Source organism: Pseudopodoces humilis, chromosome 3 (assembly GCF_049639895.1).
Source record: "Pseudopodoces humilis isolate 2021_Gansu_Grassland_sample_001 chromosome 3, ASM4963989v1, whole genome shotgun sequence".
Classification (NCBI taxonomy): Eukaryota; Metazoa; Chordata; class Aves; order Passeriformes; family Paridae; genus Pseudopodoces; species Pseudopodoces humilis.
In genome coordinates, this window is record NC_142202.1 from 107,180,575 (window position 1) to 107,206,318 (window position 25,744).

The window sequence follows — 25,744 nt, forward strand, 5'->3', positions numbered from 1 at the left end:
TGCCTGAATAAGCAGCATAAGTGAGATGTCTGCCCTGGGGCTTGGACTGAGTTTAGGGAAATAAGTGCTGAACCTGGCTATTCTGGACACTGATCTCTCATGAATAGAGAGCTGTGAGGGCCTGCTGATGGTGTTCCATGTATCCTGGGCTCTGCAGAAGGAACTCGTCCCTCCTGCAGCCCAGCCCAGTATAGGCAGGGTGGACCAAACACGGTGTTAAAAAGACTTTGTGTCACTTCCAGACTGGTTCTGGCAGTTTAAGTAACTGTTGTGAGAAGCCAAAGCAGTGAGGAGGCCCACGCCCATGTCTGACCTGTTTATGGCAGCTTCAGCTTGAAGCAAAACTATTTGGACTCAGAATCATCACCTGGCTTGGGTTTCTCCTTCCAAGCTCCAGACTCAATAATGTTAAATGTCTTTTCCAAGCTAAACAATTCTATGAAACTCCTTGATTCTGTAAATATGCCAGGTAGTGATTTTTCTTTTGTTTTCCTCCTAATCCTGGTTTTTATTTTTGTCTTCTCCTTTCTCCAACATCCAAAACAGATGAGCTTAGGACAAAGAGCAAAGTTGACCTGCACACCTGAGATGGCCTATGGAGCCACAGGCCACCCTGGGGTCATACCTCCTAATGCCACGCTCCTCTTTGATGTGGAGCTTCTCAGGTTAGAGTGAACCTTCCCGAGGGAGTTGGCTGGAAACATCTGTTAATAACCATCCTTTCCTTCCTGCCTTGCCAGCGGCAGGAGGAATCTCCACTGGAATCCCAACCTTCCCTGCTCGAGCTGTCCTGTCAGTAGTGCCTGATGTTTGGTTTCCTATGCCTTCCTTCTCTTTTATAACTTCGTGGTGTCTGTATTTGCCTTTTATTAGAAGCTTTGCTCTGAGGAAAAATGTCTCCCGGTGTAACAATTCCGAGTTGTACATTTTATTTAATTTGCATGTATGAAGAATTCATGGTGATGACTGAAAATATATAAAAATATAAATATATATATATATATATATTCCTTATTGAAAAAAACCACTGCCTTACTGTACACTTAAACCAAGAATAAATAAAAATCACAAAAGGTGCTCAAAAAACAAAAAAATCCAATGTACGCCTTGTACATGAATGGGCATTAGCCAAACAGAGTTACCTGCGCTGCCACTTTTCTCAACTTGTACGTTCTGCTTGCTGCTGTTTTAAAAAATACTGTCTCATTTAAGAATTATAAGTATATATATATATAAAACAATAAAATCTTGATACTTTACCATTTCTCATCCTGTTTTTCTCTTCTCTACTGGATGCTCTTTGCAGTATAAGAAGATCTTCAACCATCAACCCATTTTTTGTTAATTATTCTTCCTATATGAAATATGTGTAGCTCCATGCACTGCTTCTATAAGAGATGGCCCAGTGGAAGATCTCTGTGGGACCAGACGTACCTGGGACATGCAAGTAAGGGATGCTGGGACAGTTTTCCTGACACTCTCCATTTCCCCTGCCTCTATGGCCTCTCAATTCTGGCCGAAATTTGGCCATTGAAGAGATGGAAAGTGCTGCTTGTCAAAGACATGCAGTGCTGGTATAACTCTGTGCCTTTACAAAGTAAAACTAGTGTAATATTTTATTTTCTACTGGAGCTGAGCAAGGCTAGAAAAGAGCAGGATTATGTGCATCCAGCTTTCAGAAGAAATTTGAACTTTGGGATGATGTGGCCACTGAAGATTCTGGGGTTTTTAGGCTTCATCAGCTGCTGCAGTTTACAAAGCCTGCAAACTGACCATGTGCACTGGGCCTCTGGCACTTGAGACTCAGCAATATTTATTTTATTTGCTGCTTATATGAATTCATGAAATGCTGGTTCCTCCTCTGGAGACAGGAAGATGTGTTAGCTGTTTACTTACCTGGATTTGCGAGCAGGACCTGATCAGCAAAGCTTTCTCTGTGCTGTTATTTTGCCTTGTTTGAGTTCTTTCCATTAGGCTCATTTTTCCTCTTTACTGTAGAAAACCAGGGCATCACTGGGTCATGATGTTACTTTTATTTAACTTGACTATAAACTATTTGCATGGTTTTCTACTAATGGATGTTTTGATAGTAATATTTCAAACAGTTGTGCTGTTTCTATATCTGTGTAAGGAGAACACTCTCAGCATGTGCAGTCAGACAGCAAAGCTACAGAGATGACCCCAGATGACACCTCCTGGAGTTGGGAGAGGGAATGAGCACAGAGAAGAAGCAAGACTGAAGGTCTAGCCAGGGACCATGGCTCATGATCTTCTCTCTCCAGATATTCATTTTATCCACAGAGCTATATTTATATCAGCTTGTTAAGTAATAAACCCATAAATCCGTATCTTACAGATTTTTATACACTGAGTGAAGTAAATTTTTTTCTCACTTTGCTTTCCATAAAGAAATGAAGGGATTTTTCAGAGCCCTTTTTTTTGGTGGAAATCTCAGGTCACTGCAGCAGCCGGGTTACACCTCCACTAATAGTTCTTTTATTTAGGGCATGCTAATTTCCTGTTAAAAATTGGGAACTGGATCTGTCAGGATCTGATGTCCACCAGCTTTCCCAAATAATTTGAAAAGATCCTGCTCTCCTTTGCCACTGCCCTGGCCTCTGTCACTGGCCTTCCTTTCACCACTGGGTCATAGACTGCCCCTCCCAAAATCTTGGTTAAAGGTGGTGTGGTTCTCTTGTGCCTGTCAAGCAGGGTTGGAAGGGACCTTAAAGATAATTTTGTTCCAATCTCCTAGCATGGACTGGGACACCTTCCATTAAACCAGGTCGTTCAAAGCCCCACCCAGCCTGGCCTTGAACATTCCCAATGACAGAACATCCACAACCTCTGTGGGGAACCTTTGCCAGTGTCTCACCAGTCCCCATAGTAAAGAATTTTTTTCCTAATCTATGATCTAACCCTGCCTTCTGCTAGTTTGAAGCCATTCCCCCTTGTCTTGTCACTTCATGTCCTTGTAAATAGTCTCTCTGCATCTTTCTTGTCAGCTCCCTTCAGGCACTGGAAGGCCACCATTAGGTTGCCCCAAAGCTTCTCTTTCCCAGGCTGAACAATCCCAATTCTGCCAGCCTTTCCTCATGGGAGAGGTGCTCCATCCCTCTGATCATCCTGGTCCCACCTCTGGACTTGTTCCAGCAGGTCCATGTCCTCCCTGTGCTGGGCACCCCAGAGCTGGATGCAGCACTGCAGGTGAGGTTTCACCAGAGACCAGCACCTGCTTTGGGCCCTTTCCTGAATGCCCCAACAGTGAATGGCAATGCCAAGGATTGTGTGAGTGACCCTGGAAGGGTCCCCTGCTGCCTCCATCCCCTCTTGGCTTTGCTGCTGGGGAGCTTCTGCTGTATTGGAGACAACAGGCAGGGCATGGCTGTGTCCTTCTGCGCCTGTGGGTTTCTCACCAGAGAAACCACGTTCCTGCTGGGCTCTGAGAGCTGATCGTACTTGATCTTATCATCTCTATCTGCAGCGCTGCTACTGTGCTCTTCCCTTCTGCCCTCCCAGCACAAACCAGCCATTACCCACTCCATAAAATCCTTATTACAGCTGGCTGATGAAGCTCCCCCTCATCGCCTCCTCTCTGCGGAGACCTTGGTTGGAAACAGATTATTACATTTTTCATGCCAATTTCATTAAAAAGAAAAAATCTGAAAGGAAAACTAATTGTGCTTTGTGATACTTAAGGAAATTAAGTCTTCGAGGAAATGTAATCTTCAGCTCTTTATTTGACTCCAAATGCGTTAATTTATTTAATTGTATCATCGATCAACACAGTACATAAAATTATTACCCCCATATAGTAGATTGGAAAAAATTTACTGTCATTGCCTGTGTAATCAGATATACTCTTGTTACTAATTTCTAAACAGATTCAATGGGAAAAAAATGACCTTCCAGTCTTAATTTCATGCCCTACTTCCTGAAAAATTAAACGGGAAGTGAGCACACACAAAACCAGCACAGATGCAGAGTGTGAGGCTGGTAACATCTGCTTTATTTGCTGCCCCTCTGCCATTCATGAGCTGAACTCATTTCCCTGTTCTTTGATATTACATTTCAAACAAAATCTTGAGTAGATCTCATCAAAACACTCCTCCGGGCATTCCATTTCCATTCCCTCTGTCTTGCAGGTACAAATTATTATTTCATTTTACATGTGCAGGGACACTGAAAGCCCTGAACAGGCACTGGAAGAAAAACTATGAAATGGAATATTTAATGAAAGACAGCAGCTGAGCTCTCTGAGAAATCAAAAGCTGCTGATCTTGAGGATTCATTGAATGAAATTTTATTAATCTTATTACCCTAAAGAATTGCTTTTTATGTATGTTTTTCAAACAGCATCAAATCCTCATCAAAACAGACACTGCAGTGCAAGCACCATGCTCTCTGCTATTGACAGAAGCAGTGTGGTATTTGCATATGATTTAAAACAAGGCTGGCAGCACACAGCACAATTATTGGCACTCTGGTATTTATTGTCAGTGTTCATTATTTATTAGAACCATAAATCCAGCATGGCAACAAGCACCACCAATTCCCATTTCAGCAAGGAGCCTCCTCAGTGCCCAGCCATTGGTGTAAATTATTTCAGTTATCCAGCTGTTTGGTACATGGATGTGTACATACATATATGGCATATATGTACTTATATATATAAAAGATATGTGGTGGCAGAGCAGCTTGTAATCCTTGAAAAGCTGTGGATGATCACACTGAAGCAAATCTCCCAGCAATACTTCATTAATTTAAACATATTAATGCAATCTGGTTCTTGCCTGGGAACTCCAGTTTGTGTTAATGTGATTGATGGGCAGGACCTGGAAGCCAGGCTGGCCATGGAGGGACTGCTCACCTAACCCAGCTTCTGGGCTCCAGGTCTCCCAGTGCCTGTTCCTGACCTCCTGGGGTTACTGTGGCCTGCAAGGCTTCTTGCTGCAAAAACAGTTTTAGGGGACAGAGGCAGGGGTGGAGGAATCACACACTAATCACACGCTAAGCACGGTTCTGGCTCGCAGCCCCAGTGCCTGTGTGCAAGGGAAGGCAGGGCAGATCTGCTACAGGGGGATGCTCTGGGTCAGGCACAGAATGGGACTTCAATCACCCACCCAAAGCTGAAATCACACCTCAGCCATCGTGGCTGCTTTCCCCCAGAGCTGGCTTGAAGCTCACTCTTCAGGAGCCATTACTGAACTTTTCTTTGTAGCATCTGATTTATTAATCATAATAGTTTTTCTGAGGAATGAGTAAAATAGAACCATTCAGTGCAAAATGACGAGCGTTTAGCTTCTCATCAGTTCCAGTTAGTAAATGTGAGTATTGCTGTGAGCCCCTTGCAGCTGCCAAATGAGGTGCACAGCACAGGATCTCCAGGTGAGATGTGAGCATTGTTCCCACAGCTGGGCTCCCTCCTGTCACATCCCTGTACCGATGGAGACAGATGTGCTACAGCTCCTGCTTGCATTAAACACTCAGGTGATGAATGACTCCTTACAGCACAGGCTACATGTAGGAGCACAGCATGAAGCCAGTCTTGATGAAAAAAAGCAAAATATGCAGATATTTATTTTTTCACCAAATGGACACAGCGTTGTTCCTGAAGTAACAGATTTCAACAAAAAAGTAATTTCAAAAAATGAAAGCATTCCTCTAGGACAGTACAATGCACTGAAAAAACTTAATTACAAATCCCAGGCAAAGTATATTGTTATCTGCCCTGGTTCTTCACTGTCTGGAAGTTGTCTGGCCAGGGAGTGAAACAACACATCCATGCAAATAAATCCTCCCAAGGCAGGATACTATCCACATTCACACAACTTCCAGCTGGTTCAGAACACAGGCAGAGGTTATTCTTTCCCACTACCAAAAGATACTGGTTATGCATACTCTAGACCACACTCATTTTTATACACAGGAGTACTGAAAAAAGAGACAAAAAAATGTAAATTTGTTTTTCCTCCACCAGATGCTACACCCAAAAATGTATGTACAGAAAATGTTACAGTTCAACCATGCCAAGTAGAAAACAATCACACTACAGGTATCAAAATTAAAACCTTTATCTACTGTCTCATTTTGGTCATGTGTTCTTCAATTCACACCAAATCCTCAGTCCAAACCTGGGACATACAACAAAGCCCCCATACACTTTTTTTTTTTTTAGTGAGAGCTGGGTTGTTTCACTGCAGCTCAGTACTTGGACTGGAGTTCTCTTACCAGCTGGATCCTTTTAAAAGCCTTTCATCTTCTACACTTTGTGAAAGAAACTTTGTTACAAACGTGGGCTTGGGCTTGCTTTGTTCAGTCAAACACAGAACCTGCTCAGTCTTTGAAAGTTTCTGCTAGAAACAGGTCAATGCAGCCTTTACCAGGTCACCCTCAGCACAGAGAAGACAGGGCGCCTTGGGGGATTGTCTCGGTTCTAGAAGACAGGTGTCTGCTAGGGAGGGCAGGAGCCTCCCTTGGAATGAAAAATGTAGAACCCCTCCCTCCGAATTATGATAATCCTGAAATCAAGGGGCTCTCAGGCAGAGATCTGGGGATAGGAATAACAGTTCTTCACTAATATTTATAACAAGACAAACAAACAACAATAACTATAGCATTAACAACAAAACAGAACCAGGGACCCCGTGACAGCTTTCTCGGCTGAGACGGGATGGAGGAGAGGCTTTGTTTTCACAAACCCCTCGGGCAGTCAGTCCCGGTGCTCCTGCAGGGCTCTGAGGAACAGTCGGCTGGAACAGCAGGGATGAGCAGAGATCCTGGGCCGGTGGATGAGGTGGATCAGCAGAGGAATGAGCAGAGATCCTGGGCTGGTGGATGAGGTGGATCAGCAGCTCCGCGGCGGTGCCTGGCACTGCCACACGTCCCGGCAGGACAGGGGGTGCGACGCCACCAACAAAGAGGGAAGAAGGAGAAGCAGCAGCTCCGTCTGGGTGATGGCGAAATTCCATTCTCTCTACCGCAGCAGCTCCGCACCCCAGAAAAAAATGTCTTTTCCCGAAGCCGAAGAAAGCCCACCAAAACCGTCCCCACCCTCCTTTCCTGCCCCCTTCCCCCCCTGGGCTCGGCCACTCTTTGTCCTCTGTTGAGCACCCACTAAGTACCCACAGTTACGTTGTCCCTGCAACTAATGGGTAAAAATTCTACGGGCAAGCCAGAACAACAAAAAAAAAAGGACACCTAACCCCCAACAGGGATTTAATGTTACAGCAGATCTGTGTTCTACAATTTATTTAATCCTAATCTCAAGATATAAAGACTCACATTGCAGCTTATCAAATTTATATGAGAAAAAATTACACTTTAAGAATTCCTATATTTAGGCCAAGAACTCAATGACAGGGCTTGAAAACAGTTTTCCAAAAAAGATCAGTTTATTTTGGCGGGTCTGTGTTAATTCCATATTTTTCTTTGAGAAGTTTAAGCTGTTCTTCTTTCTTCTTTGTGTCCATCTTTTGGAATGCCTGTGATTAGGAAAATAAAAGATGTAAGATGTAAGAAGCCTCTCATTTTATGACAAGTTATTTCCCAGTATCTGGAACCAACATCACTGTGAACTCCATCACCATCACACACCCATAGTACTGTTCGATTCTTGCCTTTGGAGAATGTCACAGGCCCCTAGATGCTCTCAGTGACACTGAGAACATCGAGAACTTTTTACCCATAAATAAGATCTCAGCTCCTGCTGCAGCTGTGCAATTGTAGGGCATCTGCACCCTGTTCTACAGAATACACTCCCCACAAACATGTTTTTCACACCCTTTGTCCAAAGGTACTTTTTTTGCACAAATCAAAAAGTAAATATGAAACTCTGACCATGTATCCCATTCACTCCCTCTAACAGTTTGGATTTTATTTCTTAAAAATACCAAAGCAACTGTCTTTACAAGCTGATGCTGGGGTTGTTTTTTTGTGACAGCTCTGCTCAGAGGTGACTTCCCCAGCCCAGGTGCACGTACCCTGTTTGCGTTATAGTACAGAACCACGAGGTATCTGTTGCACACATTGAACCCAGACAGGTGGTCACAGGCATTCTTGGCATCGAAGATGTCCTCATAGACCACGTAGGCTGTTCCTCTGGTCTCAGGGGTATTTCCACTGCACAGCAAGGGCAGAATCAAGGTCAAATAAAATGAACAAGAAATAGCTTATTTATTTCATAGTGATTGAGATTAGATGAATTACTGCAACTTCATTAAAAAACAATTTGTTTTTTTTTCTAGGTATTAAACTACATCCCTGCTTTCCACACCAAACACTTCAGAGTTAGAGACAACAGGAAAATGTGCTGTATTTTACTCCATAAAGGAAATGCACCTCTCCGCAACAACTGGGCTGTTGAAGCTTTTGCCATGTTTGGTCTAGAAATAATTTAAATCTTTATTATAGCAATTAGCTTTTATTTAATATTACAAGACTTGGCTGTCAGTGGCAGTCTAGATCAGATGTGTCCCTAGGATGGAACAGGGCTTCTGGCATATCACAAAGTCAATTTAAGAGGCAGAACAGCCCTGCTGTACAAACCCACTGCTGAGGCACAGCCATCACCCATGGGAGCACCAATTCAATGTCCTTTGCCTGACAGATGGGACGCATGTCTGGGCATGTAACAGTAATGAGCCCAGAGGGGCTGCAGAGTTTACAGATCCCAAAGGTCTCGATTAAAAAAGACAGTGATAGAGACCTCAGTCAGAACTGTCCCTGAAGTGCTTCTGAGAACTCCCAAGGGCAAACAGTATCACACATACCCACACTGCACAAAAGTAAGGAGGAGAATGGGATAAACACTGCACACAGCACAAAAGCCTTTACAAAGGGGCTTACACATTATGGCTTGGCACTGCTGATGTTTGGATTTCTGCGGGAATTACATGAATTAGTAGTTCTGAACAAACTGCTGGATGCACAAACCAGTGCATCACTCCAGTGGAAAGCCCCTGATACATCCTAATTCTGTGCCCACTTTCATGCTGTAGCAGCACACATGTTTTCAGAAAACTTAACTACTGGTTCTCCTTCATGCTCATTAGCAAAAGATTCCACCTATTTGGCCAGGTAGTGTTTACACTCAGCTACTTCTCCAGCCTTCTCCTCCTCCTTCCTTGCTCGAGAAGGGTCTGTCTGGTGTCACATCCCAGAATGGCACCAGCAGGATGTGTCCCCTTGGTGTCCTTTACTTACTGAGGGTAACTCTGTAAAACTCACTTTACTCTACACAACAATCAGTCAAACAAGTTACCCACGGAAGCTGTGGATGCTCCATTCCTGGAAGTGTTCAAGGCCAGGTTGGATGAGGGTTGGAGCAACCTTGTCAGGTGGAAGGTGTCCCTGCCCACTGCAGGGGGTTGGAATGAAATGGTCTTTAAGGTCCCTTCCAACACAAACCCTCCTATGATGATTAGAGCTCATGTCCTCAGCCTTTGAACTAACCAGGAACACTGGAGTCACTGCAGACTTGTACAACCTCCATGCATTTTAGAACCAAAGGCACAGTCATGTCTCCACTGTCCAGACACAGTATGGCCCAAGGACATTCTGTCTCTGACACACAGGGGTTGCTGCTGGTATTAGTTTCTAATGAACAAATCCAGCAACAGCAACATCTCTGTTTTCCCACTAGCTAATTACCAGATACTCATAAATCAGGAAAACGGTACTCAGCTTCTGCCTTTCCTATTTTTACTCCAAGTCAAGGTAAAACTTCAGCTGTAGTTGAAGCTTACTTAAGCAAACAAGTCTCGTATTTTATCAACTTCCCCAAGTTCATCTCAAATTTAAGCTCATTCTCTGCACCTCCCAGCAGAATAATTTCCTAACAACTTCACGTGTTAAGTGCACCTTCACATCCCCTTCTGGCACTCGGGTGAAAATCAGCTGCCACTGGCACTGGAGCACGTGAACCCCTTCATGGTCCAAAGAAAACAGAAATACTCACACTCTGATCTGCCGGATGGGCCCGTACTTCCCAAAAATATCGTACATCTCCTCGGCCGTGATTTTGTACGGCAGGTTCCTGATGTACAGGATCCGGTTGACCTCCGGAGGAAGCCGGATCTGATGGGGGAAGGACAGGCGGTGTGTTAGACCCAAAGCACCTACTGCAAACCTTAAACCCAGCAGCCTAGGGGCTAAATCATGGAGTCACTGAAGCGCGGAATGACTGAGGCTGGAACGGGCTTTCATATCACCCAGCTCCACCCCCCCTGCCGCGTTCCCGTCCGAGCAGCAGGACGGAGCCTGCAGCGGGACGGGGATGCAGCCAGAACCCAGCCCGGCAGGGTCGGGACGGGACAGGGCAGCGCACTCACGTTGGCTCGTTTGGCTGCCTGCATCGCCATGCTGACGGGCGGTGAGTAGGGGCCGCGGGCTGGCACAGAAACACCGGAGGGAAGGAGGCTGGAGCGGAGGCAGCGGCGTGGACCAGGAGCGATGAGCCGGAAGCGCGCATCTATCCCAGCAGGCACCGCGCGCTCCCCTCACGGAACAGGATCCATCCCGGCGTGCACCGCGCGGGAAGCGGCAGCGCGCGAGTCGCGCCAACCCCTCTCCACGTGACCTCGCTCCCAGCCCCGCCCCCCGCGTGACCCCGCCCCCCGCGCCTCAGTCCGGCCCAGGCGCGGCCGCAGACGTTCGGTCCATGGTGCAGGAATTGTGACACGAACTTCTTTAATAAAAGCTTCCTCCTTTATCCTTTCCCCCTCCTCGCCACCCACATGAATCGGTCCCGATGTGCAGCAGAGGCGGCAGGATGGCCGCAGTGCAGCCCCCGCAGTCACTGTCCCAGAGCAGCTATTGCAGCGGCCCTTTCTTGAAGCAAACGGGAATTTCGATGACGATTTTGCCGATGTTCCTGTTTTCCTCCATAGCCTTGTGTGCCTCAGCGATGGCGTGCAGGGGGTAAACGCTGTCCACGAGGGGCTGGAGACGCGGGGAAGCCCCTCCGGAAAAATGGGGCAGCACCTCCTCCGCGAAGGCTCTCACCAGCCGCTCCTTGTACTGCGGAAAATAAACACCTGGAAGGTTATTCCCATTGGCTTCACTCACCGGGGTGCCTCAGAGCACGGCATATAAAATGTGCACAGCCCTCAAGGAGAAACCTTCTGACATTCTCACAATGGAGATAAAAACACGTGACAGGTCTAAATTACAAACAAGAGAACAGGTTTTAGATTTATTACATCTTAATTGAATGAAATTCTCCAAAGCAAGTGGTGTGAGCTCAATGCAGAACTATTTGAATTAAACTGACAAAAGTTCTTGTAAATAATCTCTCTTAAACCACGCAGGGCTCTGTACTGTGGGTCTTTTACTGTCATATCTGAGAATATTCCACATAAAATGAGTTTTCTTTGGTAACTGGGCATCCAAATGCTCAGTTTTAACTTAGAAGTTATCTAATAGAGATTTTTATTTTCCCCTCCTCAGACTTGATCAAGTTGCCTGTTCACTAGAGTTTTATTTCTTCTAGGGCCAAATATCTAAATGATGGGATTCATGAAGCACATTAAGAAGTCCTGGGTGTCATTCCTCTCATTAAGGGAGGAATTTGATAAAAATAATTAAAAAAAATTTATAACTTAATTTTGTGACATTTTCCAAAGCATGTAGTACAGTTCAAGGTGGGGCTTTTTTTGGCAAGAATGTGTTTAACACTGGTTTTAGAAGAAAGCTCTCAAAACTATTAAGATTTTAAGATCAAACTGCATATACTGCTCATAGCCACTACTTGCCTCCTTGTGTCGGGGCCGTAACAGGCTCGTGTGGATGCTGGCTCTTTTGGAAAGCAGCCTTGCCAGCAAATCCCCATGGATTTCACCTCTACTCAGCAGTCCATAAATAATCCACCGGCCATCAGTACTCAGACAGTTGATATTCTTCTCCCAGTGTGAGGCCCCAACACAATCTAAAATAATATCGACTCCAGAACCTCAAGTAGAAACAGAAGAGATTTCAGCAATGAAGTCAAGCTGCATTAAGGGTAGGATAATTTCAAGCAAAACTAAAACCTTGTTATTCATAGGTACCAAATCAACCCTGCAATTCTTATTTAACTCTTTCTACTGAAATTAGGAATTGGAACAACGATTTGTAAGGGAATTACAGAATCAAGCACAAAAAAAGAATCTTCAGTTACCCATAAGCAGACTCAGGCATAAACCACATAAACCAAATGCTTAGAAAAGATACATTTTTCTAACAGTTCAAGAATTAAGCGGGGTGAGGCCCTGGCACAGGTTGCCCATAGAAGCTCTGGATGCCCCATTCCTGGAAGTGTTCAAGGCCAGGTTGGATGGAGCTCAGAACAAGCTGGTTTAGTGGAAGGTGTCCCTACCCATGGCAGGGGGCTGGAACGAGATGATCTTTGAAGTCCTTTCCAACCCAGGCCATGCTTCACTTCTGTGATGATTCAAACACCAAAAAGTGGGGATTTGGTCCCACAGTTCCCTGGGGAGATGGCAATAACAAGGCATAATATTTATACCCGCAGTGAACACAGCCAGAGAGCCCATGCAGAAAACAGCACAATTAAACTAAGGAAAGGCTCATTCTGGGCTGAACAGGATATTGTGCTTACAGGGTCACTACTGTCTGCTCCCTCACCAAGTGGCAGCTGAAACTGAGTGTGTGTCCACATGTTGGGAGGTTCATTTGTACTTTCACAATGAAGTTTGTACCTTGGGTGAACTCCAAGACCTTTTCGCTGAAGTCTTCATTCTTGTAGTTGAACCCTGCAGCTGCTCCAGCATTTGCTGTTGCTTCCAGTTTCTCCTGAGTTCCTGCTGTCACAATGGGAATAGCCTTTGCCAGTCTCACCAGCTGAATGGCTGCCATGCCAACCCCACTGGCTCCAGCATGGATCAACACTCTCTCACCCTCCTGTACTTTACCTGGAGGTGGGCATAAGGAAAGTGGTCACCCTTTGGGCCTAATCTTTGGATTAAAACATGAACAATCTGGAAGATACCAAAGAAGAGGTTGAAAGAGATGCCCTTGACTGGACTTTGGACAATTGGACATCTTTGTAGTCTTCATAAAAGACAGAAATCCAGAAGTAGCAGAGGTTGCAGTGTGCTGACAGGACATCATTTTACCAGCCTCAGTGAAGGGACTTTGTCTTGGCCATGTACAGTTCTGGGCATCTGTGACCAAGATGTTTAAGTGAGTGCAGTCACAACCTTTTTATACCATCAGTAGAAAAACACTTGGAGAATGTTCATCCTGAGAAATCAGGCACTCAGCAATGAGGAGTACCAGAAATGCTGGGTAACGTTAAAGACCAGTCTTACAAATCATTTTACTATCTATTGGTTGCATTACTTTGTGTTTCACCAATTGCTCCTGAAAGTGGGGTGCCAAGTAGCCTCTCACTGATCCCCAGGAAGCCACACTGCTTGAAGCAGGTCTGCAGGGAAGTTATGTTTGGAACTTTTGTTTCTTATTGGATCTTTTAGATGCTACTGCTGAAGAGCGTGGAAGGATATTCCTTGCCTGAGGAAAACCCTGGCAAGTGCTACTGTTTATTACCTTGGCAGCGTATTTTTAAAATGAAGAGTGTGGGTTTCTGCCTATTTTAAATCAACTCAGAGTGGATTTTACCTACAAATAATATCTCCATTAAACAAGGTACAAGATGTTGCCTACTGTAGATCCACAAGCAATTAGTGATAAATATGGTCCTACAGGCAGTGAAGCCAGATCCTCAGAAGTAAGATGTGTTTTCAGGTGTGTGTTAACGTGGGAATAATTCCAGGGTTTAGGCTTAATGGAAGGCGTCCCTGTCCATGTCAGGGGAGTGGAACTAGATGATCTTTAAGATCATTTTCAACCCAAACCATTTAGTGATTCAAACTGAGAAATACAGATGAAATCTGTCCATCTTTCCGTATCTTTCCTTGTAAATATGCAATCAGCAGGGTAGGCTGGCACTGGGGAGAGGTGGTCAAGATTCAGGGATTTGTGTCCGGCATACTGGATTTGGACCCACAGGAACACAGTGCCAGAGAAAAGGTCCTTTGAATGCAGACAACATTCAAATGGAGGCAGCAAGGAGAGGATTTTGTAACAGAAGGGAAGATGAACTGTTTTGGTGGAATAAATGGGCAAATGCACCTCTCACCTACAAAATGGAGCAGCTGAAATGCTGTTAGCCAGGCTTCAGGAATGGCTGCAGCCTGAATAAAAGTCATATCTTTGGGAATTGGCATCAGGAGGCCTTCGGGCACCGTCACGTATTGTGCCTGGCCTCCCCCAGAGAGCAGAGCCATCACTGCATCGCCAATCTTCCACCGGCCCGAGCAGCCAGGACCCAGCCCAGCCACGCTCCCAGCTGCTTCTAGGCCTAAAATATCACTTGCTCCTTTGGGGGGAGGGTATTTCCCTCTCCTCTGAAACAACAAACAAACAAAAAACCCAAAAACAAACAAACAAACAAAAAGCGAGAAAGGAAAAGCCAAACATCAATGAGTGTAATGACCTGCAATATTTCATTCACATGTCTCCAGTTAAAATTCCTATCTGTTTAATCCTGATTTTGCCCTATGCATATGTTGCAGTAATTTGACGATCTTCTAGCCTCTGGAAACATGTCTGCTTCCTAAGTATTATTCTTCGTAATTTTATTCTTAAGATAAGAATAAACTGAAGTATTTCTAAGCCTGCTTTGTCCAGGCTAATCCCTGCTGTGGAGGTACTATGGTCTCCATTTCAGAGCACACCTTGCAGCTTAAACCAATAATTTGAAAGTGAATTTGAATAAATTTTCTCCCGCTGGAACTGTGCCATTAGAACATTTCCTTTTCATCTCAAATGCCCAGAAAACAGTCTAAGATCTAGAAAGACCAGAGCTTTGGTTTTACATGTTTTGTTGAAAGGCAGCTGCCTTTCCACGCCAGCCCAGCACTGTACTCAGACAAAAACGTTTACCTGCTGAATCAACAAACACCTCTTCTTTCAGCCCTATGAACTCCCCCATCCAAATCTCACCAGGTTCAAACTCTTTTAGCTCATCAGATCTGTCAAAACTTCACAGAGGGGCTTGAGAAATCTGTTGTTTTTGGGTGCATAAATCTGCTTAACATATCGTACCTGGAGTAAATCGCCCCTATTCAGAGCACTGGCAGAGACCTTCAAAAGAACTTCTCCTTCTCCTGGATCTGGTTTCATCACTTCTTTAATATAGAGATTTTCTGGGCCTCCTGGGCAGTCAAAATAGGCTGCAAACATTTTCTCTAAAAAATAAAAGCAAAAAAACCCAAAAAACCCAAACTGATAAAATGTTGCATGAATGCAGGCACAGTTATGTGCAGTGGGAAAATCTGCACAATGAAAAGGTAACAATGAAAGGTAACAAACGGCTTTAAAAATCCCTATTTCCCTTGCTTCAGGAGGTCATTCCTGTGTGCCTGATTTGCTGTGATACAGAATCTCACTGCTGCAGGAGTCTTTCAGGTACCTCCTCAGATGCTGTTCCTAGGATCCTTTTGGCACCAGCAGCTCTTGAGGTGGGCTGAGCTGTCAAGCCTCCTCCTGCCTGGTAAAATCAAATGTGGAACCGTCTTCTCTCTGCTCCCTGGGTGCTGGGTGGAAGGAGATGACAAGGAGAGGCAATCACAATGGGAACAACTGTGTTACTTCCTGAGAGCTGGTACTGCACTGAGTGCAGCATAGGATGGGCTGCAGGCCAGAGCCTCTTCACATAACCAGCACTGTGTGACAGACCACCCTGCCCTCTGTAAAAATCACTGACTTCTGCACAGGGAAAACTAAGTGCATTTCTAATTATTTGTGGTAAGGCTGCAAATGCAGAACGATAAACAGCTTGAAACCCCAGGGATGTCAATCCCCACAGGGTGGTGCTCTATGGCTGTTTTATGGTGAATAAGCACTTCCGAGTATTTGTATAAAATGCAATTTAAAGGGCTTTCTTTCTGAGGCTGGCTGTCTATCCGTTGTTTTCAACCATTTAATCAAGTCCCACAAAATTTGCCTGTATCAGCAAAAAAATACAAAGGGAAGCCCTGATGCCACCCAGAAGCGATTGTTTCTGCTGTCTTAACTGGGTCCAAACTTAGTTAAAAACAAGATGTAAAAGAAGCTCCTCTTTCATCACCGTTCATCAACCTGTTTTTTTTATAAAGTATTGTCTTTGTCACTAGTAGCAGGCCCACAAAAAAAAAAAAACTAAAACCAAAACAAAACCAAAAAACCAAGAGGATCTGAATGTTTACATTACTCTCAAATGCACAGAAAACCACAGGAACTGAGATACAAGTTTCCAACCATTTCAAACTCCCAGATCTGCCAGCAGTGGCTGGAAACAACAATTTTAAGACGCTGTGTGGCTCCCGAGCATACTCCCAAACTCACCTTTTCCGTGAAGAGGGACGGACAGTGTTTGCCCCGGAACAAACCCAGCCTGTCCTCGGGAGCAGAGTCCAATCCTAGCCCCTCTCCTTTGCACTCGGTTACTCCCCGGCAGCTCCAGGGGAGGAATAGGGCGAGGTCTTTTTACTTTGGAGTGACACATATGAAGAGTCATAAATTTAGCACAGCTCAGCACTACTTTTGCTAACGACCTGGATTATTCTGCGGGTTGGCACAGAAATCTGTTTTCACGCTTGGCCTTGCGGCAGACATTGGCCACTGCCCCAGCACACGGGGCAGCTCAGCCTACTGCCCGTGGCTTTGCCGGTGTGTGTGACAGGGTGGGCTCCAGCTGAGCAGAGCTGTGACTGTAGAATTCTGAGTGTCTCAGGCTCGATTTACTCCACTGGCACTGAGGGTGTGGGAGCTGATGCTGTAAACGCTCTGGGGAGGCTGCCCTGGGTTCTGTTCCTGGGGAGCAGCGGTGTTCAGAGCTCGCTGCTTCACGTCCTTAAACCCCCTGGGTTTCTGCCTGGTGGTCTGCAATCGGAATCAGTACTGTTCTGAAAGTCTGATGATATCTCTTTGAGCTTTGCAGAAGAATCAAATCACGCTTTTCTCTGTGTCCTAGTCATCGGCTCTTGAGTGTTTGAGCTGTCAGGGAATAAATCTAGCACTTCAGACTACTTAAAAATGGTAACACATCTGTGTGGGATTTTTCTGTAGATTTTTTTTTCCTGAAATAATGCCATTTTTGGATTCAGGCTTTTAAACTCCTCTTTAAAAACGAACAAATTTAGAATCAAGTATAGCGAAAAATTCTTTTGTTCTCATATTAGAAAAGCTAGTAATTGATGTACTCTTGAAGATGAAAAGATCATGAAGCCTTCTCTAGTACACAGCCTGATTCAGTGCTGGTACTGATGTTGTCCCTCCTCCACTGTCCCCAGAGAACTTTGCAATCCACTGCCGTTTAAAATAACTTTCTGTTGCAGTCATTGATGTCAAAAACAGGGCCTGGACAATTTTGAGATGGTAAAAACAAGAAGCCAAACCCTTTATTTGATGACAAAAGAGATACACCAACAGAACCAGGAGCCAGGCTAGCCTGAACTCCACAGTGGCAACCCAAGAAAGATGAAGCCTCCCGCAATCCCATCCTGCAGTCACTTTTATAAGTCTTCTCCACCCATGATTGGTCCATTTTTAAATCTGCTCACCCATTGGTCCATATTCGGGGACTCTCATTGGCCTTTACCATGGCGCATCCTGGACCAATCATTCTCTCAGGGCATCAAATGATTGGTCCTTCTCTCCACCAATAGTTGTCCTTGATGTGAACATCATTCTCTGGGAGCTTATCTTCCAGAATGTTCTTTGCTTTACCACCCGACATCTTATCAACTTCAAACGGTTTCTATCACTCTTCTAGGATCCCAATCACAAGTGAACAACCATTTAACTCCCAACTCAACACCATTAATTAACTTAACTCATTAAAATATTTATCTTAGAACACTCATAACAATTGACAATGCAAATTCATATGATAAAAATATATTTTATTATTCAAGGATGTACAGGACAGTCTGAAATTGTGTTAATGTAGAAATTTCCATTGTCCCTTGGGTCTGTGGCGCCCTGCATAGCTGTAATACCATTAGGGAACTTACTCTGCTTAGTGAGATTAATAACTGTGTTATCTTGAAACAGGCTAAAATACAGCATAAGAAAGATAAACCAGAGCATCTTAAACCAAATATTGAAGACATCACTTTCAATTCAGTTAAGAAATTTAGAGGGCAGATGCATAGAGTAGTCCTTTTATGAGCAGCAAGCCCACAAGTGCTCTTGAAAAAACAGAAGGGAACTCAGCAGCTGAAATGTTGTAAAGCAGCAGTTTCTTGTTTAAAGTTTTGAATTTCTATACTTTATTTCCTAATGAGCACTCTTGAGATTGATGAAGTCCAAGTTCTCTGTTGATTCAACTACCTTTCTCTCTAAAGTAGTCTGCTATAACAACACAAGGACATAAATAAAAAAATCATAATATATGATTTAAATTATAATTAAATAATTATAATTTTAAATTAGAAAAGTCATATAGAGAATTGCTGTCACTGAGATGTTTTTTTCTAGTTCAAATCCCCCTCACACTGTGCTGCACTCAAATGATGACAGTGCTGTTTCTATCTGAAAATTAAAAATACTTGTATTTATGAGGTATTATCTGCTCTAAAGAACAAACACTGAGCAGCGCTTTCAATAATTTTCAGAAATCTTTTGTAACATGCATAGAAAAGTTCTTTTTTTTTTTTTTTTTTCCACAAAGAAATCATCCAGGACAGCAAGAGCTCCAAAGAATAACTACTGCAAATCTGGTCCTGGAAAAATTTGGCATTAGTCTCTGCTGGGAACAGTGGCCAGTTATGAACAATGTGACTATTTGCAAGAACAAATAATGTGTGGATATTGTTACAGGATTTTGAAAGTGTTGGCATTTTTTGAAGTCTTTCAGCTTTACACTTTCTGCCTTCCTCCCACAGCAGAAAAAAAAAGCTCACATCAAATATTATATGGCTCTTGAATTTTTTACTGAGCCAGCCAGGCAGACCTGGGGCTAAATAATACAGTGGCAGCTTTTGGGCCTGCTCCAGCTCTGTGTGTAGTCCTGCTGAAAATAATGGAGCTAGTCTGAAATTAGCTTATAGGGGAAGGCCTTGCTGTTAGATTTAATAAATCTCATTCCCCCAGGCTCAGCACTGGGGCCAGCTGTTTATTGTCTTTATTGATGGTTTGGATGAGGAGACTGAGCCCACCTTTAGTAGGTTCCCAGACAGCACCAAGTTGGGCTGGATGTTCATCTGCTGGAGGGTGGGAAGGCTCTGCTGAGCAATCTGGACTGGCTGGATCTGTGGGCCAAGGTCAATTATTTGAGGTTCAGCAAAGCCAAATGCTGGGTCCTGCCCTTGGGTCACAACAACCCCTGCAGTGCCACAGGCTGGGGCAGAGTGGCTGGAAAGCTGCTCAGTGAAAAAGGACCTGGGGGTGCTGATGACAGCAGCTGAACATGAGCCAGTGGCACCTGGGCTGTACCAGCTGTGGTGTGGCAGCAGGGGCAGGGCAGTGACCATCCCCTGTGCTGGGCATTGCTGAGGTCACTCGAGAGCTGTGTCCAGTTCTGGGCCCCTCAGTCCAGGAAGGACATTGAGGGGCTGGAGCTTGTCCAGAGAAGGGAATGGAGCTAGCGAAGGGTTTGGAGCACAGCTCTGATGAGGAGCAGCTGAGGGAGCTCAGCCTGGAGAAAAGGGGGCTCAGGGGGGACGTTCTGGCTCTGCACAGCTGACAGGAGGGTAAAGCCTAGTGAGGGTTGGGCTCTTCTCTCAAGTTATGAGTGAAAGAACAGGATGAGATGACCTCAAGTTGTGTAAGTGGAGATTCAGATTGGATATTGGGAATAATTTCTTCACCAAAAGGGTTATGAAACACTGGAACAGGCTCCCAGGGCAGGTGGAGTCACCATCCCTGGAGGTACTTAAAAGACGGGTAAATGTGGAACTGAGGGCCATGATTTAGCGAAGGGTTTGGCAGTGCTGGGTTAATGACTGTATTTGATGATCTTTAGATCTTTTCCAGCCTAAATGATTCTGTGGTTCTGTGATTCTGGGCATGAGCAGAGCTGACACCGGATACAAGAATGGCCTTCTTTCATGTGCTGTATCAGTGATAGTAACTTGGCAGCTACAGGTGGTTTCTCTGCATTGTTTCTCCAGAATCAGGCAGAAAATACTTCTGTATCAACTCCTGGTGTTGAATCTAGATCTATGTTCCCAACAGACATCCTGGTTCAGCCACAGCTTTGGGGTTATAGCATGGGCACACCACATTCCATTCCAGCATGTCTCAAGGCCAGAGAATGGACCTGCATCCATCTGCTCTACCACATAGATTACTGAGCACAAAGTGGTTAAAAAGGACTCCTTCAAAATGCCACTTAAATAGCACCTTTGTTCCAAAAATCAAAGATGTGTGTCTCGGTTTTAGAAGACAGGTGTCTGCTAGGGAGAGCAGGAGCCTCCCTTGGAATGAAAAATGTAGACCCCCTCCCTCCGAATTATGATAATCCTGAAATCAAGGGGCTCTCAGGCAGAGATCTGGGGATAGGAATAACAGTTCTTCACTAATATTTATAACAAGACAAACAAACAACAATAACTATAGCATTAGCAAGAAAACAGAACCAGGGACCCCGTGACAGCTTTCTCGGCTGAGACGGGATGGAGGAGAGGCTTTGTTTTCACAAACCCCTCGGGCAGTCAGTCCCGGTGCTCCTGCAGGGCTCTGAGGAACACTCGGCTGGAACAGCAGGGATGAGCAGAGATCCTGGGCCGGTGGCTGAGGTGGATCAGCAGAGGAATGAGCAGAGATCCTGGGCCGGTGGCTGAGGTGGATCAGCAGCTCCGCAGCGGTGCCTGGCACTGTGTCCTAGTTTAGGGCAAATTAGGAAGGAAAACTCCAAATGGGGATTTCCCCAGGGAAATGCCCCTCCCCACCAACTGGTCCGGGAAAAAAAAAAAAAAATTCCTTGGAGAGAAGTGGAAAAAGCTGTTTATTTAACAGAAATTGAGTAATATTAAATAATGAAACCTCTTGCTGTTCGATGGGATGGCAAATCTAGGAAGAAAAAGTCCTTTTCATGTGGTGTAGCTCGGCTCACTCAGGTTCTTATCAGTCCCTCCGGTGCTGGAAAGTGCCGAGGCCCAGGCCCCGGTGGGCCACAGGCGTGAGCTCCCGGGGTTTGGCTGGGTGTTCAGTCCAGAGCAGGCTTGCACAGATCCAAGAAAATTGGGAAAAAAAAACTAAAAAAACAAAGGTCCAGGGAACTCCTCTGCCTCAGCTAGCTAGAACTAACTAAAAGCCAGAGAGAAGCTCTGTCCCGCTGTCTGTCCGTGCTGCAGACACCACAGTCCAGGAGCGGGATGTGGGGGAGTGATGTTTTTCCTTAACACAAACTGCGCGCTTCTTCTTCCCCCTCTCTTGCTCTCAAAGCCAGTCTTAAAGGTGCAGAACTTAATATATAACATAAACCAGACGATTGGGGATACCAGTATCATAAAGTCACCCCAAGACACACTGCCACACGTCCCGGCAGGACAGGGGGTGCGAGGCCACCAACGAAGAGGGAAGAAGGAGAAGAAGCAGCAGCTCCGTCTGGGTGATGGCGAAATTCCCTTCTCCCCACTGCAACAGCTCTCAGCAAAGTGTCCCTCTCCGAAGCTGAAGAAGCTCCCCAAACTGTCCCCACCCTCCCCTTCTCCTCCCCCTTCCCCCCTGGGCCCGGCAGAACTCTTTGTCTTTTCTCAAGCATCCGCCAAGTACCTGCAGTCAGGTTTTCCCCGCAACTAACGGGTAAAAATTCCACAGGCAAGCCAGAACTAAAAGAAGAACACCTAACCCCCAACTATGTGAAATTAGCAATCACCCAGCAAGTCAGCTGGGCTGTACGCGGGCTCTGAGGCTGAGAGAACAAGTGGATTTAGTAGAGTGGTGTGTTCCCTGCCTTTATTGCTGCTTTGTGCTCTGGGTTCACAGAGTTTCTACCTCTGCTGTCACTTCCCAGGAAGCTCTTGATCTCTCACATTAAAGCCAAAGGTCAATGCAGAGACTTGTCTTTCTACTGACGGTTACTGCATTTTCCACATGCTTTTTGTGCTGACAAAAAGCATGTCACTCAGCAAAGCCTAAAATTGGTTCATTTTCATTCTGTTCTGTAAAAAGATAGATGTATAAATGTTCATTCCCCTTCCCTTTTATATTGGAAAACGTATTTTCCTCCATATGAAATACAGGAGTTTCAGCAGAAGAAATGTAAGGCCTCTGATAAGCAAAAGAACAACAACAAAGGCACCAGAATGGACTAGCAGGAAAATGGTTCTCTTTCCCAGAAAGGCCATAAAAGTCTAGTTACATTTTTTAGTCTTAAGTATTTCTGGATTTATTTTTTTTTTCCCTGGCATTACATTTTCATCTTGCTGAGGAAAACAGTCCACAGTGAAAACACTGAGAAATGAGAGTAAGCTACAACCATCAGATCAGAGCAGAAAGAGGGAGCCGAGGGTGTTTTCTAGGCTGGGCTTGACCCAAGTCAAAAATTATTTTCTTTTTAAATGATCAGCAGTCGCACAATGTGGGGAAATTACTGGGGGGGAAATCAAGAAAACTGAGAAGTACCTTCTCAGGTAGTAGGCTAAAGTTATAGTCACATTATCACTGAAACTACAGGAAAAACATAAACTCTCCAACAACATCTTTTCAGTGTTAGAGAATCAAAGAATTACTTTATTCTGGCCAGGATGCAGGATGTGCAGTAGAAATTATTTCATTCACATGTGCCCAGGTGATACAGTGGAAATCATTCCATCATACATGGTTCTTTACTAGACTTTTCACATATTTATACATCGTAATGTTAGGGGTTTGAGGAGGATCACGAGAAATCCATGCTTGGATGTAATCAATGTATACAATATGTTATAAATGCAAAGGCAAATTTGGGTTAAATAAAAAACAATTTATTATAAAACAATTTTTATAATAAAAATAAACGATGAGGAAAAACCACAATAAAACAAACAGCGCAGCGCTGGGTGGACAGGGGTCTATACCCAAAGGTATAGGTGTTCCCAAATCCACGAAGGAGGGTAGACTGTCTGGGGTTTTTATAGGGATTTTGTGTCCTGAGGCCAAATTCCAGGCAGGCACCATTCACCAAGGGTCCTTGATTGTTGGATGAATTGATTTCCTGGCGTTGGAGAATAGAGTCAAATAGACGTCCGGGCAGAGTCTCCTCATATGTAAAGAAGTTCTGAATGTTCCTTGATTTCAATTTCGGTTTGGGCTTTCAGAGTGAAGTATCCAAGTCCGGTGTGGAGTCGACAGATATCTCGGCTGGGCTTCCACTTATTGTCCGGCCTGTTTGCATCTTCAGTCGAGGTTTGCAGGGAGGGGTGCCCAGGTGCGGTGTGGGGTCGATAGCCATCTCGGCCTGGCTCCTTTCTTTGTTTAGCTTAATCATTCGTGTCCTGCTTTTTCTTTCAGGCTGATGAACGTCGCCTAGGGTCGTTACCGCCTGAATGGGTAGTTACTGCTGGGTTTGGGGAAATTCTTCGGCCACACTATATTTTATATACTTTTTACATTGTTATAAATCTAGTTATATACTTATTTATTCTTTCACGAATTTTTATCCAAGGTTACATTTATCACACAATAGAACAATGTAAGTTTAATAATTAATATGTAAGTTATATAACGATAGAGTATAAAAACATGTTCAACTCAAAACCAAGTCCGGTCAGATTTGGGTTATGTGTACCCCTGACACCCAGAGCTCTTTAATAAAGCACCTTCATATAATCATTCTGTGATTGTGTCCCTGAACACTAACAGTAACCTGTTGTAATGCAGTTAGGAAAAATGGTATGACCCAAAAAATGTACCCCTGAAAATGCAGAGTTGTAAGTTGCTTTCCCTTACCTTGTTCTCCCCAGTTTCCCTTATTGGTTGTGTAAATTCCCTCCACCCTTTTCCCCCCTGTCTTTAAAAAGGACTGCTTATCGATACCTCTTCCTCTTTCCCTCCTGCCATCTCACCCCGAAGGATCACAAGAAATAAAGCTGTAACTGCCATCTCAGCTAAGGGAAAGAGCTCGTTTTCAGGATCATCTTTGGCAAGCTAATCTACCTCTCCTGTCTCCGTGGCTGCTGCGGGCGGACAGTGGTAGAGAGGGGCAGGGGACGTTAGAAATTATAGCAGTAACCCCAAAGAAATTCATATTCATTGGTCTTAAATTACACAATTCTTAGTGTTTGATATCCTATTGGTTATTGATTCCTTCACCTTCAGTGTTAATTAGGATGTCATTTTCTGGTTCTCTTTTCCCAGACCAGGTGTCTCCAACTGCCCCAGGGGGTGATGTTAGTTAATGCTTATTTATCTCTTCTGTATCTTCTGGCTACTCTTAATCTGTAGATTTTAAGTTGATCAGGCTTTACCTGGTGAACACAGTCTTTTGAAGAGATCAATTCCCCTTCCACTGGGCAAAGGTGAATAAAACAAACCCCTGACTAAAGTTACAATTCTTAAAAACGAGATTCACTTAATAAATTATAAAAAGAATTTAATATAAATAAAAGACAATTAGGAGACATAAGAAATAAAGCAAAGGGTTAAAACGGCCGGGTGCCTTGGCGCGCTGCCAAGAGCACACCTGGTATCCCAGGGATCTCTTTTTTATCCCCTCCTTGCTGTGAGGGGTTAATGCATATTCAAGCATGTCCCCTCCCTGGTTCTTCCTTCTTGGATCATGCTCTTCACAGTTTTATTTTCTGCTGGTCAGCATATATTTTTTGCTGGTCATCATTATTCTTGCTGGTCAGCATTTTTCTGGAGTTTGGTTTCCTTTCTTTTTGCAAATGGTCAGGGCAGATAACAGTCCGGGGCCGTCATCCTTCCCCTGAGGACAGCTGGGCTTCATATCTTCCGCTGGTAACAGTTTGGCCTCTATTGTTCTCTTGATAAGAGCTTGGGCCCCACTGTCCTTGCCCTCTGGGGTTTCCTTGCCTTGTACCTAGGAAATTCTTTTAAGCTTAAGACTTGTTAGCAAGAAAAAAGTACATACATAGCTAAAAAGTATTTAACATATAATATTCATCTGCAAAAGCCAATATCACAATACAAATTTATAACACAATTAAAGAAAAATCAATTAAAAAAAATTGGTTGCATCATTTCCAACAAACGAAGGGAGATATGAGAAGATGTCTTGCTGCTGTCTAATGACTCTCCTTATTAACACTGGGTCTAACACTGAGCACACCTCAGTCCCAAGGTTAGCTGAGATGTAATGCTGTTACACATTTCCATCCCAAAGGTACCTGCCCCCAAGGTACAATCACCCCTTGCTGTTTGACAGGAGTCACTCGAGCTCCACCTAAACGTAAAGGGGAGAAGTAGGGGAATCTCCATTGTAACTTCTGGGGCCAGTCATCCATCTGAAGCTGCCTTCTTCCCTGCAGGCACATCTGTTGGGTAAGAACCATATTCTCCGCATATTGATTGACTGATTGATTGATTATCTCGAGACAGCTTTTGCTAGAGATAATCTGTGTGTTGCTTTGAATACATTTTTGCAGTCAGATGCTATCATTGGCAATCCTCAAATCTTCAACCTGTCACAACTTTCTGTTATATTTATAAAGTGTGTTATTCCATAAACTGTTAGCATGAGTCCTTTGAGGGCTCTGGCACAGGTAGCATACTTGACAAAACTGATAACATACTGAGCAGGGGGAATCCA

The 25,744-nt window shown here is 44.4% G+C and overlaps 3 protein-coding genes across 4 annotated transcripts in view; 1 reads left to right on the forward strand and 2 right to left on the reverse strand.

Moving 5' to 3' along the window:
* Nucleotides 1-1,259, forward strand: part of FKBP1B (FKBP prolyl isomerase 1B) — a 44,056-nt gene extending 42,797 nt beyond the window's left edge. For both annotated transcript variants that reach the window (XM_005521826.3, XM_014251407.2), the window contains one exon: nt 547-1,259. In XM_005521826.3, the coding sequence (XP_005521883.1) occupies nt 547-675 (129 nt within the window). In that variant the 3' untranslated portion in view covers nt 676-1,259. The remainder of the gene's footprint in view (nt 1-546) is intronic.
* Nucleotides 1,260-5,548: 4,289 nt separating this feature from the next.
* Nucleotides 5,549-10,526, reverse strand: SF3B6 (splicing factor 3b subunit 6). Its single transcript, XM_005521825.3, has 4 exons — nt 10,332-10,526; nt 9,959-10,077; nt 7,983-8,121; nt 5,549-7,484 (listed from the first exon to the last, which is right to left on the reverse strand). The coding sequence occupies exons 1-4, from the start codon at nt 10,359-10,361 to the stop codon at nt 7,395-7,397; spliced, it is 378 nt and encodes a 125-aa protein (XP_005521882.1). The 5' UTR covers nt 10,362-10,526; the 3' UTR covers nt 5,549-7,394.
* Nucleotides 10,527-10,672: 146 nt separating this feature from the next.
* Nucleotides 10,673-16,529, reverse strand: TP53I3 (tumor protein p53 inducible protein 3). Its single transcript, XM_005521917.3, has 7 exons — nt 16,390-16,529; nt 15,476-15,599; nt 15,109-15,251; nt 14,141-14,408; nt 12,699-12,911; nt 11,754-11,950; nt 10,673-11,019 (listed from the first exon to the last, which is right to left on the reverse strand). Exons 3-7 carry the CDS (start codon nt 15,244-15,246, stop codon nt 10,813-10,815), a joined length of 1,023 nt encoding a protein of 340 aa, XP_005521974.1. The 5' UTR covers nt 15,247-15,251; nt 15,476-15,599; nt 16,390-16,529; the 3' UTR covers nt 10,673-10,812.
* Nucleotides 16,530-25,744: the final 9,215 nt, after the last annotated feature.

Bases quoted from the DNA above. Each gene is read 5' to 3' on its own strand.
- SF3B6 (XM_005521825.3), bottom strand. From the start codon at position 10,361: ATGGCGATGCAGGCAGCCAAACGAGCCAAC. The intron at 8,122-9,958 runs GTGAGTATTTCT...CTTGCTGTGCAG, and splicing joins CCCATCCGGCAGATCAGAGT to TGGAAATACCCCTGAGACCA. The intron at 7,485-7,982 runs GTACGTGCACCT...TCCTAATCACAG, and splicing joins TGTACTATAACGCAAACAGG to GCATTCCAAAAGATGGACAC.
- TP53I3 (XM_005521917.3), bottom strand. From the start codon at position 15,246: ATGTTTGCAGCCTATTTTGACTGCCCAGGAGGCCCAGAAAATCTCTAT. The intron at 14,409-15,108 runs GTACGATATGTT...TTGTTGTTTCAG, and splicing joins ATAGGGGCGATTTACTCCAG to AGGAGAGGGAAATACCCTCC. The intron at 12,912-14,140 runs GTGAGAGGTGCA...GCCCACCTCCAG, and splicing joins TCAGCTGCTCCATTTTGTAG to GTAAAGTACAGGAGGGTGAG.